Here is a 17,938-nt window from a genome sequence, read left to right on the forward strand (position 1 = left end):
CAAACGTCAATCAACCTAAGTGATGGGGTATGGAGGTGGCAGAAAACGTCGTGAAGAATCATATGCAGATCACTCCGGCGTGGGCTGCAGCAGTTCTGATCATCGCATTTCACAACCTAAAAAAAATTAAAAACAATTTCCCTTTGTAACTCTTAATAAAAATTTGTTGACATTCGCGCTCGTTAAAAAACTAAAAAAAAAAAAAAATAGGCACGCATAAAAATTTGATATGAATCAACTGCAATGTACCTGGAGTAAATTTTGGCTCTCTCTAAACAAAGAAGGTTGGAACCTGTCAGTGTGTCGCTGCCACTCAGCTCGTACGCTCTTGTTCATCGAGTCGCACGTTCGGCTGATAGTGGCGCGAAAACAAACGACGGGCTACACTGTACCGTAAATTCAGATTAAATTGAGCTATTTGGTATAAAACAAATATGGTGGTTTGACAGCAGTAATGTATAACGTCGAAGTATGAATGAAATTATTTTCTTTCGAACGAATTAGTGAATGATCTTAATCATACTACGATTACGCTTAAGATTAAATCTTAAGCATGTACAATCTGGATAATGGACCAAAATAGTATAATTTTTTTTGTTTCAATCAGAAAAAAAATTGCGTGATATTTGCCGAGACCCCCCCTCTCTCCAACGTAAGATTAGATGAGATTTGACTTGACCCCCTCCCCCCTTAAATATCTCACGTAATTTATGGACGCCCCTTTAGAGAATTTTGTATAGATATTTTTGAAGAAAAAAATTTACATCTACATATACAGTTTTGTGAAGCTCTGTCATTTTATGAATATTCTAATATTGTTTGTATGGAGCGGTTTCTTTGTTTATAGTGAATGGTGGAACAACATCAAGACGCACGCCACAAATAGGAGGAGAAGCTCGATCAAATACTCAAAAGGACGGTGGCTTATTGCGCGTTCTTTAGGTGACAACTAAGCGTGCACATATATTTTTAACACTTGAACTCTTGTGCAATGGATTTAATACTATTCAATAAATTAATAATAAATGCACTAGGTCACTTAAAAAGTTCATGCAGTTTTTATTTTCTGTAGCATAATTTTTGATTAGTGATTAGAGTTTAGAGGTAAAACAACAAACAGTTTACGCTGGGCGCGATTTTCTGTATTTCAGTAGTTGTTAGTAGTTATTGGGGTTTTCAGTAGAAATTTCTGTTTTGCTATAATATGTATATATGTATGTATGTACATAACTCTGTGCCTTTGAAAAGGGGAATTCTAAGCCAATGGGCAACTTTTTTTCAAAATAACATTTTTGTTTTTTTTTTTCGTAGCAAGGTGAGAGTGAGAGCTGTATATTTCAAAATTTTTTGGTGTTTATACATTGACAGTCCTCATAATAAAGAAATATTACCGTTATACTATTCGTTTTCATCAGGACAATGCACCGTGTCACAAGAGCATTTTGACAATGGCTAAAATCCATGAATTAAAGTTCGAATTGTTGGAGCATCCATCGTATTCACAAGATTTGGACCCTAGCGACTTCATCTGTTTCCAGACGGAAAAAAATGCATATGTGAAAAGCGTTTTTTTATCAAATGATGAGGTCATAACAGCTGTGGAAGCGTATTTTGCAGTCGCCCTTCCAGATTTTCATTTCAGTGATGGAATTCTTAAATTGGAATCTCGTTGGGACAAATGTATTGATGTTCGGGGAAATGGCAAGAGTACCACAGGTACACTTCAAGTAGCACTTACGTGCCGTTTTGCTGATGCTCGGGGAGACTATACTCAAAATGATAATATTTAACCTTAGTTCTTAAAAAATCGATCCCAACCTAACATCTGATATTTGGCTACCAGTATTAGAACAAGTATGGAGTGATGAAGCTTTACCAAGCTTGGAAGCTGGAATGAGGGTGTATTAGTAAAGGTGCCCAAAATGCGTGACCTCTCTAAATTAAAATTATGAAAATTACCGAGGCATGATTTTTTTGCCTGTACCCAGCAAAATACTGACAAAAATTGTACTTGACCGCAAGTGCGTCGCCGTAGAAACCAACCTCCGAGAAAATCAATATGGTTTTAGAGCCGGCCAATCTTGCATCGACCTTATAAACATCATTCGCATCATACTAAAGCAATGCGACGAGTTCCGAACGTCAATTTATATGCGCTTTATCGACTTTAAAATAGCATTCGACAGCGTTAAAGGAGAACTCTACGTATGGGGAACTCTTCTATGGAGGGGATTGCCAAAAAAAATTGCCAACATAATCAAAGCTATGTACATATAATGCCGTTAAATGTTGCGTTCTGCATAATGGTTTGGTATCAGAACCCTTCGAAGTTCAAACTGGGGGGGTGTGGCAGAGCTGCATTTTGGCGCCAATGCTATTTATTCTCTGTTTAGACGAAGTAATGGGTTCTTCAATGAACGGAAGGCGCGGAATACAATGGACGTCGTACTTATACCTGGGCAATGTGTGCAGGGTCAGACACAGACTAAATGATCTGGAAACAAAATCTTAATCAATTATTGTGTCAGAGCAGAGGAGCAGGCCTAGTAATAAATGCAAGAAAAACTAAAGTAAGGTGCAGCGATGAATGCACTGAAAGCGTACAGAGGTTTGTATATTAGGGAAGTGCTATTTCAGCCAAAAGCGGTGCTGACGAAGACGTCGATACAAGGATTACCACGGCAAATTTGGTTTTTAGCATACTGAGGAACTTATGGAAAAGTCGGGCCAGATCTCACGCAAAACAAAGCTGCGTATGTTGTTGTTGTAGCAGCATAAACATTCCCCCTACCTACATACGGGAAATGCTGCTGGAGTGACAGTCCTTGGCCGGATATAAATCCGGGTCGTTTCGGTAACGTAGAACCGACTGTCGTGGAAACGTAGGAAGTTGCGTATCTTTCAGTCCAATTTTAAATCAGTGCTATTCTATGGATGTGAAACATGGAAAGGCTCCTCCCGTATTGTATCGAGAATTCAAACATGCATTAATAAATGTTTGCGAAGAATACTTGGTATAAGATGGCCAGAAAAAATAAGAAACGAATATTTATAGCACCGTACCCAATAAGAAACTGTACCGATTGAGATTGGTAGGACTAAGTGGGGCTGGATTGGTCACACACGCAGGCGCTAAGATAAAATACCCAGGGTTCCAGACAACCTGGCGCTCCAGCGAGCGCCTAGCGCAGAACCATCGATAGGGAACTCGACACCGTAAATTACAACTGGAATGACATTTGCCGTGCAGCATTTAATAGAGTGTCATTTAGATATATTATACAGTCCCTATGCTGCACGAGGAGATCAGGACAGCGGTAAGTAACTAAGTGAGTAAATGTGTTTAAGATTAAAAAAAAAAGTGAAGTAAAAAAATTTCAAACTGCCTACTTTAGACCGAATACAACTACATAGTGCATATTCGTATTGCGCATAAATTGTATGTACAGAGCTTAATGTGGCTGAAGAGAATTTTGAGTAAATGTATCAAATTACATACATACATAATTATGATTTGATTTATTTGCCTCTTTTTCTTCTTTCTATGCATTTTGCTTTTCGCTTGGAGGAGCCTAATTTTGTTGCCTATAAAGTTTGTAGTTTTTGTTTTTGCGTATAAGAAATGTTATATTAACAAACAGATACACAGATACACCACTCAGGTGGAATGCGAGAAAAAGGCTAATTAGAAAATCATTTGAGACATACATACACACAAGTGATATACAGATCTAGTTGTATTCCGTGATACGAGCATAAAGTACATACATATGTAGAATATATTGATTAACTATTTATTCTATTGCCGTTAGTCTAAAGTTTGCGTATTGGTTGTGATTATTTCAACTTACTCATCTTAACAACAATTTGGTAACAATATCTTTACAGATTGACGACTACAATTGCATATGTATTGCATACAGAATATAGTATGTAGCTATGTAGCTGGTTATGGTGTTAATTTCAAAATATGATTTCCACATGATAGCCAAGAAACGCTCATAACAATGTATCATTCAGTTTCTTTTCTACGCATGCACACACACATATAAATATACATACATTTATCTATTTTGCATTTAGAATGTAATTAATTTCTAGCTCATTTCTAATTTCATTGGAAACACAAAGAATTACAAATACACTTATTGGACGTGGACGTTAGAAGAGTGCTTGACTTTTAGTGTTTTTACGAGTAGTTTTTAGTTGTTCAATATCTGCATATTCTTTTTGTTAAATTACTTTTATTTGGTATTGACTTTGTATACTCTATTCTCTTCTTTTCCTGAAGTACAATTTTTCTCAATTACTTTTACCGCATTGTATGTATGTGTTTGCATTTAATGCGCCTGTGTTACTTGTGTTTGTGCTTGCGGTTGCTGTTGCTGATTCTGCACCGTGGACTGTGCTGTCAAGGAAATTGGAGGTTGAGTTGTAGTCGCTTGCTGCGTTTGTGTTGGTTGCTGTGACGAAGGCTGAGGCTGCGACTGCGACTGAGACTGTGGCTGCACCTGTGGTTGTGTTTGTTGGGTTTGAGACTGTTGCTGTTGCTGATGTTCGGGGTTCTCAAAGTAATCGGATGCATTACCACGGCAGATGGGACAAGTTCGATTGGACTGAAATACAAAAGTTGTTAGTTTTTTGAATGTGAAATGTGTATAGATATAATATAGTATGTACTTTAGAAGGTATTATAGCGAATGATACAAGTGTTTTGGAAAAATTCACTGAATGTTATTAAAAAATCGTGGACGCATGCGCAGGTATCTTACAGACTTTTTCACACTTGAGCTTAAGGTGTTATATACAGTTAGAATTTTCAAAAAATCGATTTTTTTATTTTAATTTTTTTTTCTTAATTTAACCCTTAACGACCGAAAGGCCCCGCTACGGGGATATAGTACTTATGCGACAGAAAACGAAAGGCTCCAATACGGGGATATGAAAAGAGTTCAGTTTCATTTCATTTATTTATCATCGCTGTAGTTTTCTTTAGCAAATTTCTGCATCGTTGGTTTGTTGATCATATAAAATTATAACTCAAATAAAGGGTTTTCCAATACCAGGTGTTACAGGTGAATGGATTGCGCTATCGAGAGATGATTAACAATTTTTTATGGCCGGAATTGGATGGTATATATCTGGACAACGTTTATATTCAATAAGACGGCGCTACGTGCCACACAAGCAACGATATTTACGGGAAAAGTTTCCGGACCGTGTTATCTCTCGAAGAGGTGATCAAAATTGGCCACCGAGATGTTGTGATTTAACACCTTGTGACTTTTTTCTTTGGGGCCACGTGAAAGAGAAGGTCTACGCCTACAGTCCAGGGTCGATTGAAGACCTCAAAGATGGAATTCGTGAGGCTATCGAGGATATAGGACAGCCACTTTGCAATTCGGTTATGGACAATTTTATGCAGAGGATATTGTCTTGTAAGCGTGGAGTTGCTGGTCATTCGCCTGATGTTATTTTCCACTATTAACGGCATGCCTTCCTCTTTATAATGAAATAAACATCCGATCATTTATATTAAAAAGTACCATTTTTCTTTGCACATCAAAATAACACCTCTTATTGGGAAACCCTTTAAATATATTAAATTCATATCTAAATAAATCAGTTTAAATGTTTAGTTTAAGTTTTCATCCTTATAAACGTCTTAGAATTTCACCGAATTTTCCGTCGTCTTATGAGCGAATTTTACAAAAAAAGCTCTCGGCCGTTAAGGGTTAATATCGCTTCGGTAAATATTTTCGAAGTTACACGCAAATTCTAAAAGGCGTTTCAGAGTGCTTGAAAGTACAAGGCCGGAGCGGCAGCGCTTTTCAAACTTTAAACGCGTTTTTTTCAAAAGCTGTTTGGTGCTTTTAAAGTCGGTGACCAACATTACTCGAAAACGGCTAAACCGATTAGTCTCAAATTTTAACACGAGCTTCTTAAATATATTTTTTAATAATTATTCGAAGATTTTTTCTCACCGAAAAATATTTTTTTATAAGCAATTTAAGACCGAAATTTTGGTCAAAAATCGATTTTTTTTTGAGAAACCGCAATTTTGTAAAAAAAATTGATTTTGCTATATCTTCGATTAATTACTAGATTTAACATTACTTTAATGAAATCTGTTTGGTTTTTTAATTTCAGAGGATCCAGTTCAGAGATAGAGTGGTCACCGCAAAACGTCTTCTTTGAGAGGAGCTCCAGGAGATCAGCTGTAGGTCCTTTCCAAATAAATATTTTTACTAATACTAAGTCTTTAAATACAGTTAAAAGATAATATGATAAGATAATATGTGTACACATTTTTAGACCAATAATTTAAAAGTTTTCTCAGAAAATATTCTGGAAAACTCGTTTTTTTGCGGCCTTCTAACTGTATATATATGTATATATACTATATTTATAATTGGCGCGTACACCCTTTTTGGGTGTTTGGCCGAGCTCCTCCTCCTGTTTGTGGTGTGCGTCTTGATGTTGTTCCACAAATGGAGGGACCTACAGTTTCAAGCCGACTCCGAACGGAAGATATTTTTATGAGGAGCTTTTTCATGGCAGAAATACACTCGGAGGTTTGCCATTGCTTGCCAAGGGCCGACCGCTATTAGAAAAATGTTTTTCTTAATTTTGGTGTTTTCACCGAGATTCGAACCGACGTTCTCTCTATGAATTCCGAATGGTAGTCACGCACCAACCCATTCGGCTACGGCGGCCGCCAACTGTATATAACCTCTTAAAAAAAGCAATCAAGCACTGTTGAGTATGATATTGGATTTACTCACAATTACTGTTGAAGTATGCGAAATTTAGAAAGTGAAGTACTCATAAAGATTTGAACTCGGAATTTACAGAGCCAAACGTTGAACAATTTCATAAGATCAGAACGAGGGATACCAATTTTCTGCTTGTAATTGGTTGTGTACTGATTCATTGTTATTTTCATTTTAGGTTTAGCTGTTTAATATGGGCTGAAAAGTCCCGGGCCTAACACATACATGGCACTACTTTTATGGCATTCACCTCCTTTTCAGTTAGAACTAACCTTAAAAAGTCAGCTGCTAAAATTTAAAGAGATTATATTTATTAGTTCGTGAGTTATTTTGCTAAGAGTGACGCCACTTTTGCTATTTTCAAAACAATGGATCTGAAAGAATTTCGAGTTTTAATTTTACACTGCTTCTTGATGGGGAAAAATACCGCTTAAGCGAAGCAATTGTTTGAAAAGTGTTATGGGGACTCCGCTTTATCAGAAACAACAATAAAACGCTTGTTTGCTGACTTCAAACGTGGACGTAGAGACACCGATGCAGCACAATGCAGTAAACGTCCAAATGAGACGTCCAGAATGAACACCAGAAAATATAAAAAAAATCCACAAAATCGTTTTGAACGATCGAAAAGTTAAGTTGCGTGGGTTAGCTGACATTGCATGAGCATTTGACTATGAGAAAGCTCTGTTCAAAGTGTGTGTCGCGTTTGCGCACTGTTGACCAAAAACATACAAATCACAAGTCAATCAAAACAATGGCAAAACCACATGAATTGAACTTCGAATTGCTTCCACATTCACCGCATTCGCCAGATTTGGCTCACAGCGACTACTGGCTGTTCGGAGACCTAAAAAATGCTCGCCGGTAAGAAATTTTGCTCGAATGAAGAAGTTATCGCTGAAAGTGAGGCATATTTTAGAGGCAAAAGATAAAACGTTAAACGTTCCACAAAAGTGGTATTAAAATATTAGAGAAGCGCTGGAATGATTGCGTTGTTCTTGATTGAAATTACGTTGATGGATAAAGCTAATTTTGAACCAAAAAATGTATTTATTATACCCACGACTGACAACTTTTGTTATAGTTATTATGCATTGTTCTGTTGGTTGTTATTATGCATTGTAATTATTTGAAATTAATATGAAATAAAAAACATGAAACAACAACAACATAAAAGAGGTTGTAACACCTCTAAAGCTTTTCTTTCCTCAGAAAGTCGCATTTTTGTAATGAAAATTTGACTAATTACATCTGATGAAAAAAAAACAATGTTCTCGGCAATATCGAGATTTTATTCATTTCCGAAATTAACACAAAAAAGGGCTGGGATCTCGGTATCCATTTTCCTCTCTATTTTTCTCTTCAATTTACACCAATAAATTTTACTTACCCTGAGCCATTTGTCAACACATTTAACATGGAATTCATGTGAACAAGGCAGAACACGCAGCACTTGCCGCACTTCAAAGTCGCACATGCAAACCACGCAAGACGTTTGATCACCTATAAGCAGAAAAAATAGTTCAATAAAGATGGTAAAGAAATCACTTAAGCAATATGTACATTTTTTTTTCTCAACACTTATATAAATACTTACGTATGTACCTTACATAACTACATCATTTAACATTACAGTACTAATTTCACAAAACAAAAAAAAAATACTTTTTAAATTTACTTTTATGGAAAGGAAAATATGAATTTAATTCTTCGTGTGTTGAGGAACCAATTGGTTTAGGCAAGCGCATACGTACAGTCTGTGTCAGAAAAAAGGAACCTCGATTATTCTTGAAGTATAAAATATATACAATATTTATATTTAAAATCTTTTTACATAAAAATATGTACAAAACTACGAGTCGCAATTACTCAATAAGCCGTGTAATCTCGAGCCATCGTTGTCGAGTGTTGCCTGGCATCTTCTTCACGCTTTAAACCAGCTATTCTGCATAGCTCGTCGACAAACAGGACTCGATTTTGCGAATTTAACGCACGAGTTGCTTTAAATTGTGGACTGGCTTTCCGGCAAGATACGTTTTCATAATTTCCCACACGTTTTGAATGGGGCTGGCTTCTGGGAACTGGAAAGGCCAGTCCATTACTGTGACGCCAATTTCTTGTTTCCCGGTCGACTTTGGTGATTTGAGTTATTATCCTCTTGCAAGACGTGGGACGGTAGTCAGTGGTCGTTCGATTGTGTTGATACTCACATCTATTCCCTTTTAGTCACAAAGAAGGGCCCCGCTTAAAAAGTTGGACGATCACTTTATTCTCCCTTTTTGTCGCCACTCGCTTCAAGCCGCGCTCGCTACTTCTCACTCACTCTTGTTTGGTTGCGTTTACGGGAAAGTTTCGAACGACACTAACCTGAGTTAGCACTGGCGTCGTAGCCCTTGAGTGGGACTATTGGGACTATTGTGCAGCAAGAAGCAGAACGAAATATATCTTGAAGTTACAAGAAAAAACCCGGTTCCATTCTTTTGACACAGACTGTATTTCAAAATGTGCAAATTATTGAGAGGAATTGATGCAGTGACGTAATAAGAAGCAATGCTCAATGCTAGAAAAAACTAGGCAGTTGGGAATGGGCGAGCTAAACAAAATTAATCGTGCAGTTTCTTTAATTTACTTCCGAGTGAATTTCAGTGCAATTGGCAGGGAATTTACAGTGTATTACAAAACCTGACCGAATGGTTTGAAGAACATTAGATGCAGTTCAATCAAACTTGGTGTAAGCTTCCCGTAACAATTTCTTCACAATTTAAAAATAAATTTAGTAATACCCCATATAATTCGAATACTTCTAAAAACGTCTGAGAAACCACCCATGAAAAGCACGAATCAATGCGACGTTTTGCTTTTAAGACTCCAAAGATGCAATCAAAAAATAATGTTTTTAGAAACAGAGTGTAAGTTTTTATGATGAAAAAGTCGACAACTATTTCCTAAGTACACAGTTACAAGTCCGTAAAAATCGTGGAACTCACCGTTATGAGTGTCCGGATTATATTTATAGTTTGGCAACTGATCGATTTCGTTTCGCGCCAAGCCTCGTGGCTTCGCCTCGCCCAGACGCTCAGCCAAACTTAGCAGCGCTTCATAATTTTCTGTCTCGTTTGAGTCCGGTGAGCTCAACTCATGCTGGTTATAAGGTGAGAGCGGGAACATGGCTCTGCGTGGAAAGATAAAACCGTTAGTTCTCTTTTCTTACTTGAAAATCCACAAATATATTTACAAGAAATTAAGTAAAAAGCCCGGGTTTATGATTCCGGTAGTCGTTTGAATTTGAACAGGTGTGGCCTGGTGCGGACCCAAAGCCTGTGGTGGAAGCATAGGGCGGTGTGGTGCGTGTGGATGGTGTGCAGGCCAGAAACGAGTAATACGACGATGTGGTGGGAATACGCGTCTCTGTGAGCGGCAAAACAAAACATAAAAGATTAAAACTTAGCTTTTGATCGCGGCTGTTTGTGCTGTTGTTTACCTCTGTTGAGACAAGGATCGGTTGTGGCGCCGCAGACATTTGTGATACAGCTGCACTCGCTGTTGTGCGTAAATGATGCGCTGCTGCAGCGGCCACTGCCGACATTGAGGTGATGTGTATTGGTGTTGCTTGAAGTTGATTGTGATGTGTCGGTGGTGTGGCTACAGCAGCAGTATGGCCTTGATGTGCGTCCAGATGGTGAGCGCCAGCTTGTTCTAGAGAAAGTCCCGCTACAGCAGCTGCAGCTGCAGTAGCTTCTGTGCGCTGTTGTTGAGTCAAATGAGCAGCATGTTGGTAGTTGGCTGCGGCTACAGAGGCGGCTGCCATTAGAGCGGCGGCCTGTTGCGTTTGCTGTTGCTGCGCAGCTGCAGCAGCATTCACTTGCACCTGTGGCGGTTGGGACATCTGTATGGGAGCACCAGCGGCAGCAGCAAAACCAGCCGTAGCAGGAGGGAATTGAGTGCTGGGATGTGTATTACACGCTGGAGCTGCGAATGGTTGCGAATAGATGCCATGCAAATGGCAAGGTGCCATTCGCGCTTGCGGTGGTGGTGCGGGGTAGGTGCATATGGACGCCCAAATGGGTTCGGCATGACGTAAGGGTAGGCTGACAGGAACTTGATTGATGTCCAGCATCAGCGGTGGCGGTGGAGGTGGCGCACCCACAAGAGATGGCTGATGATGGTGGCCGGGCGATTGTGGCGGGGGTGACGTTTGTTGAATAAAAGCATTCACAGTCGCTGGAGCAGCGTTGGGGCTGGTTATTACTGCAGCTGCAGTAAGCGAATGTTCCCAAGGTGAACGTTGCTGGAGTTGCGGTTGAGGCTGTGACAAAGGTTGCGTCTGATGTTGTTGCTGCTGCTGTTGTTGTTGCTGCTGCAGTACCGGTGGTGGCATATGCTGACGAATGTAATATGGGGTGTGCGGTATTGAATGCTGTGGCTGGTGGTAGCTTTGCAAATGATTGCTGCTACCGTTAATAGTGCTATTGTTGTTGTTATTATTGACGTTGCCGCTATTGAGGTGGCCATGAATTTGCTGAGAAGGTCCTGCGTCCCGGAGACGGGGTCGTCGAATTGGGGGACTTCCTTGCTGCATCTGAAAGGAGAACGATTAATATAACTATATAGCGACAAATCATTCTTCTCAGTTGAAGGCTGCCCTACTTGAGTACGAGGTGAACGACGCTGTTCCCAAATTGCCGGCGGCGACTGGCTGGGCATGCGTCCGGATATGCGACGCCGCTTACGCGATGGGCTGTCCGACTTAAGCCCAATAGGCCCACTGTTCAACGAAGTAGTGGAGCCCAGAATGCCAGAAGAGCCAGTAGGTGCGTCCAACAAGCTGGCAACACTACCGCTAGCACCTGCTAATGCAGCAGATGATGTTGATGGACCATTGTTGTTGTAATGGTTATGATGGTGGTAATGATAGGAGCCACTACCGCCATTTTGATGTCCATTACGTCCGTAATTATTACCATTACGTGCTGTGCTGTAACCATTGCTGCTACTGGCGCCAATACCATTGGCCTCTGCTCCTCCCCCACGTTCTGAGCGATTGTCATTGTGGAAGTCACCGATTCGGGAATGGTTGCCATTGCCATGACCATCGAAATGCTAGGAAAATATAAGATAACATTGAAATTCCCAAAGAGTCGGAGACACTTTATGCTAAATAGGCAAACTCCGCTACCCGCAATACTCACCACACTGTTGGTACTATTGCTGGTATTCCCATTTACATTGCTATTGCTGTTACTATTATTTCTATCGAATAACCCTGAGCTAGTTGCATTGCTGTTGTTGCCATTGTTGTTGCTGACACTGTGTCGGCGATTCTGGTCACTATACTGATAGTGCTGATGGTTGTGGTGACTATTGGGGTAGTAGTCACCATTGTGGCGATGCATCAGCATGGAGTTACCATTACCATTCATATTGCTATTTTGATTTCCACCACCCCGTCGGTAATTGTTGCTGTTATTATATTCACCATGGCTACCGCCATTATCCATACCACCATTCAATAGGCCACGTCCATTATTGCTAAAACGTAAATGCCGCAGGTGTTGTTGTTGCCCGAAACCCATCGAATTGAATTGTTGGTGATGGTTGTTGTTGTTATTGTGGTTGCTGTTGATATTGTTATTTGTCAGATTATTGGTATTATCACAAATCAAAGTGCCATCAGTCGGGTATTTCATATGAATATTATTATCATTGTGTTTGTTGTTGTCGTTATGAAAATTCAATGTATTGACGGATTCAGCCATTGACGCAGTGGAAGCAGCAACACCAACAACATGGGTTGAAGATGTCGCATGCGATTCAGTTCCCAATGAGATCGAAGATATCCCAGAAGAAGAAGAAAAAGGAGAAGAAAATGCAACAAGAGTAGAAGTAGAAGTGGAAGGATTATAATTAGAAGACGCACACGTGAAATTGGAAATGGGCAGATTAGGATTGCGCGTTTTTTTTATTGTGGACAGTGTTGTTATTGTTGGTGTCGATATTATCGAGGGAGATGTGGATATAGGCACAGGCGTCATCGTCGTCCATGGTGAGATAAATATTGGTGATGTGGAAGGTGCGTTTGGTGGTGTTGTTGTTGTTGTTGTTGTCATCATTGTGGCAGGTATATTCATTAGCGATGTTTTCGTGTTTTTATTATTCGAATTTTTATGCGTTCCATTAAAGATCAAATGATTGGACGTTGTTGCCGTTGGTGGTGTTGTTGTTGTTGTTGCCGATGAACAACGGGAAGACGTTGAGGGCGCACCCGATGTGCGTTGATTTTTTTGTTGTTTATGACGTTGTAATTGTTGATTCGAGGACGTGTGTGTAGTGGATGATGCAGATACCCCAGTGGTTGTGGCCATTGTTAATAACAAATTTTGTTGTTGTTGTTGTTGTTGTCGCCATCGTCGTTGTTGGTTGTTCATCAATTGTGGCGATAATGGTGGCGGTGATGGTTCACGTTGAGGAATTATGTCAGTACAAGAAGTTACATTCACATCATCAGTACAGTTACTATTTTCAGTTGTAGTTGTAGTTGTAGACTTTGTAGTGTTTGTGGAAATTAGATTTGTATTTCTTAGCGGGAGGTGGGATTGGTTATTAGTCGGTTTATTTTGGTTGTGGATGTGATATTGATGTGTTGGGTTTTTGTTCGAATTGTGATAATGATTTTGATTTTGTTGATGCTGATTACTACTATTATTATTATTATTATTATTCAAATTATTGTTATGGCTGACATGATTATGGCTTGTATGATTTTGATTCAGATTTTGTCTGTGGTTATGGTTGTGGTTGCGGTTATGATTGAGGTGGGATTGTCGACTACCGTGGTAATGGTGGTTATGATTAATTTGGTTGCGACTTTGCGTATAATTGGAACTTGGATATGGACTTAAGTTTGATTTGGGTGTTTGATTTGTTTGTGGACTAGTTTGCGATTGCTGAAAGTTATTTGCGGAATGAGAGTTTGCTAGTGAGGTGGGTGAAACAAGCGATGAGGCATTGGATGTAAGGGAAATCTGGAGTGGTGACAATAGGGCAGGTAATTTCAAGTTCGGAATCTTTTCTTGATCATTGAAATTGCAATTGTTTAGTGTAGCGACATTCAGTGTTGAAGATGACAGTGGTGAAATGCTAATATTATTCGTAAGCTCACACAATCGTAAATTGGGCGGTGGGTTGGGACTGTGGTTGGGGAAGTGAAGGAAATTGCTGCTGGGCGATAAGGATACTGCTGGCAATAGTGTTGTCACATTGGCAATACTGGAATTGGTGCTCGCCGCTGGTTGTGGAGAAGGGGCAGGTGCATTGCCAGAGGTTGAAGCGGTTGTGGAACTAGAGGCCGATGCTGACCCAGAGCTAGAGGAAATACTTTTGTGGATATATTGTTGGTGCGTATGCTCTTGTGACGGATGCTGACAGTGATTGTGGCTATTGTGGTATACTTGGCGATAATAGTGGTGGGCTTGGGTTTGACTTTGGCTTTGGCTTTGGCTATTTTGATGGTGATGATGATTACTATTACTATTATTATTATAGTTGGTATCTTTATAGTTAAGCTGGTTATGATTATGATTTTGGTGAAAGGTATGACCATTGCCATTACTGTGATGGAGTAGATTGTGACTGTGGTGGTTATGGTGGTAATTGTGGTTGTGACTATAGTGATTTCCTTTGCTATTATTAGGACAACTTCCACTGTTATTATTACTTGTTTGTACATCGCTGGATTAATTAAGGTTATCATTGTTTTATTGGTTGATTGGTTGGCAGAATTGTTGTTGATTTGTCGATTGTTTTGATGGGTTGTTTGTTAGCGTTTAGGTCAACATACGTTTTTTGATTTTTTTTCATGTATTCAGTAAGAATTTGATTTTTATAATTGTTGAATCAAATATGCAGTAGTAGTAATAGTATTGGTACATAGTAGTAGTAGTAGCAGTAGTAGTAGTATTGTAGTGGTGGTAGTAGTAGTAGTAGTAATAGTGATGGTAGTGGTTTTAGTATTAAAAACAGAACCCATAATAGTTATTTAATGCATTTACATGTACAGTTATATGTATATATGTTGCAGCCACATATATAAATATGTATTCAATTTGATTTTTTTTAATCATATGAAGAAGAAAGAAAAACGAAAAAAGAAAAATAATATTTTAAATGCCAAAATGCAATATTTATGTATAGAAAGTTGTAATTGATTAATATTTACACACAAAGAAACGATTAAATAATGTTATAATATGTAGTAAAAGTAGGCAAATTGAGACAACAATTTATTCGCATTGATGCACACTACGGTTAAACTATCGTTACCGGTTTCATATCTAATTTCGACTTCAACACTAGTTTAGTTCTGAAATAATGAAACTTTCCATTCTTATTTTCCAATTCCCCTTTTAAAGCAGTTTCAATGCATTGCTAAAGAATACTTAAGTATTTCCAAAATTTAGTGAAGTAAATGCAACATTTTCAAATTCTCTTAACTTCAAACTTTTCTTCGAACTCTAAAATATTTCCAGCATGAAAATGGCATTCCATAAGACACACACATATCTACATATGCACATATTTCGCACACTATTTGGGTGTAAATATAAGTATAAACTAGATATAGACCGGGCTTTCGGTGTAAGTTCACTCCCGCCTCTAAGTATGCAGCAAATTTGGATTTTATTGGCCATTTCATTGCCGAGCAGATCGCTGCATCTCTCAAAGTGTTTATGAAATGGTTAACTTAAACGTACACTGCGTGTGTAGTGTGCGGAGTGAAGAAGTTTTATTTCAGTGGTAAGTGAATTAAATAAATAATCTTTTCTCCTTTTGGCTATTTATTTATAGTAATGACGTCACAGTAAATTCGGAAAGCACAAGCTTGTATACCACCAGTCTTGCCGTGGACGACAAGATTGGAGTTATGACAGCGGTTTGTTTATGAAAGAGATTGGCAAAAACTGAAATTGTGTTGGTCATATACGAAAATTAAACGGACAGAATCAAGGTGAATCTATTGAAGGTGGTAAAGCAGCTGATTTGTTATTTTTTTTTCTTTCGCTGTGTCCATGTGACTGTCAGTCAAGGCGAATATATTAAAGAGGGCTATTGGTAAATCACCGTGTTTTTTTCGCCGTGTCCATGTGGCTGTCAGCTCAGAATGAAACAAAGCGAATTCATTATTTGTTTTTTAGTTTCCCAATACTTTGCTTTGGACAATCAAACGTACAGAACAGTGTTGTTGGTCTAGTGCCACCACCTTAAATGAATGCGCCTTGTCATATACGAAAATTAAACGGACAGAATCAAGGCGCATCTATTAAAGGTGTTAAATCAGCTGATTTGAAAGGTTCAACTTACGAGTTTGTCTCTGCGGCGTGTATACCATGAGTCGTAGCTGCTATTGCATGAACATGATGCGAAGCATTGTCCACTCGTCATGGTTGTAGTATGCACGCAGTGTACGCTTTAAGTTTACCATTTCATAAGCACTTTGAGAGATGCAGCGATCTGGTCGGCAAATAGGATAATGAACAAAATCCCAACTTGCTGCATACTTACAGGCGGGAATGAATGTAAGCGGAGTTTGCTTAAACAATTACTAAAATCGATAGCACTAGTATACAGCCAAAATGGCCCAGCCAATCCCTATATAAAATCGATCGCTAAGTCTGAAAATTCGTATACATTTTTTTCTGTAGTTCAGTTTTTGAGATATCGCCAAATAAAGGTTTTGGATTAAAGAAAAAACATGAAAATTTCTAATATCTAGAGAATCTGTTAACCGATCAAACCAAGTGGTGTTTAAAATTAAAGTGATCAAATTTGTTATCTTTCGTTTAGGAATTTTTTTTTAATTGAAATGAAACGTTTTAAGATATCTACAAAGTTGAGTGGATTTTAGGACTCAGCCACCGATTTTATACAGGTCTGGTTCTTGGTTTAAAAAATCATAGATTATTTGTAAGCCAGTGTAATCGTTGACGTATCAAAATAATTTCAGATTTGCGAGTGCTGTGAGTAAAACACTTGAAAAAAATTAAGTTAAGTAAAAATCGTTTAAAAATAGAGCTAATACACATACATACATGTACATACATTTATAATAGATTTTTATAATGTAACAAATTACTACAATACTTTTCTTTTAATTGTCAGGTGCTGTTTTGTATGTACAATTGGAAATATTTGAGTGAATAGGATTGCATTTAAGAAACTTTTTTTATATTCAAAAATTATAATTTATATATATACCTATATATTCTTTTTTCTTTTTTATTAAGTATCGAAAAAGTATCATCCGATGTTGCTGCCATTCCATAACCCGTTTGGTGGGGGGTTAATCTTTCAATAACGGAAATGCTTCTTGCTATTGCGGTGAACACATAAATAAATAAAAACAAAACAGAGGTGGTGGTGTCATGGTGAAAAGATTTTTAGTGGTGTGCGCTTTAGCAGCCCGTTATTTGGCTCTGAGCGAATTCGACAGAATCAGCTGAAGGGCTGGCATCACTTGGGATGTGTTTACAAACAAACTGAGATTGTGTTGGTGACATACGAAAAAAATCAACCAATAACACTTCGTTGCCGCCTGAGCAACTACTTATTGGACGAGTGTGTGAATACATGTGAAATGATCGTGCAGAATTCGGCTGAATCTCTCAAGTGGCGTGGAAGCCGAAGTTCCCCACACAATTTCCTTTTTCACCATAGTTACAGAGAGCAAACCTAGTAAATCTAACACCCTTGGGTGGTGTAACTCGTATACTTAACCCTCGCGTACGAAGTCACCATACTAAAAACCAATTGATTTTTGAAATCTGCTTAGAGCGAAATGGGCTTTATAGTATCGTGTACGAGTATATCGCAAGCATGGCTAATATGGCGAATTTTAATGCATGAGTTGCACCTTCTCTATTTTAGACTTTTATGTAAACACAGCAAATCGAAACTGGTTCCCTTATTAAGGTGCGTTTCATAATAATAAGACACCCCTAATTTTTTTAGTATTATAATATTTTAATTTATAGATTTCAGAGAAAAATAAACATTTTACACATCGATTAAAGTAACAAAATTTATCTGTTTCATTACAGAATTTAGAAGTTTTTTTAATACACAAAGAAAATTTTTAGCGTTTCAAAATGATTTGACATTGACTTTTTCGA

General features: G+C 38.3%; 1 protein-coding gene across 8 annotated transcripts in view; it reads right to left on the minus strand.

Moving 5' to 3' along the window:
* Positions 1–640: 640 nt before the first annotated feature.
* The window catches only part of LOC129253055 (uncharacterized protein DDB_G0283357), a 151,524-nt gene continuing 134,226 nt past the window's right edge, over positions 641–17,938 (minus strand). For 7 of the 8 annotated variants that reach the window (XM_054891293.1, XM_054891290.1, XM_054891291.1 and 4 more), the window contains 7 exons: positions 11,963–14,501; positions 11,421–11,873; positions 10,255–11,352; positions 10,009–10,181; positions 9,761–9,945; positions 8,164–8,276; positions 641–4,616 (listed from right to left, as the gene is read on the minus strand). In XM_054891293.1, coding sequence (XP_054747268.1) covers positions 4,341–4,616; positions 8,164–8,276; positions 9,761–9,945; positions 10,009–10,181; positions 10,255–11,352; positions 11,421–11,873; positions 11,963–14,501 — 4,837 coding nt within the window. In that variant the 3' untranslated portion in view covers positions 641–4,340. The remainder of the gene's footprint in view (positions 4,617–8,163; positions 8,277–9,760; positions 9,946–10,008; positions 10,182–10,254; positions 11,353–11,420; positions 11,874–11,962; positions 14,502–17,938) is intronic. The other variant, XM_054891294.1, reaches the window with a different exon arrangement.

Source organism: Anastrepha obliqua, chromosome 1, assembly GCF_027943255.1.
Source record: "Anastrepha obliqua isolate idAnaObli1 chromosome 1, idAnaObli1_1.0, whole genome shotgun sequence".
Lineage (NCBI taxonomy): Eukaryota > Metazoa > Arthropoda > Insecta > Diptera > Tephritidae > Anastrepha > Anastrepha obliqua.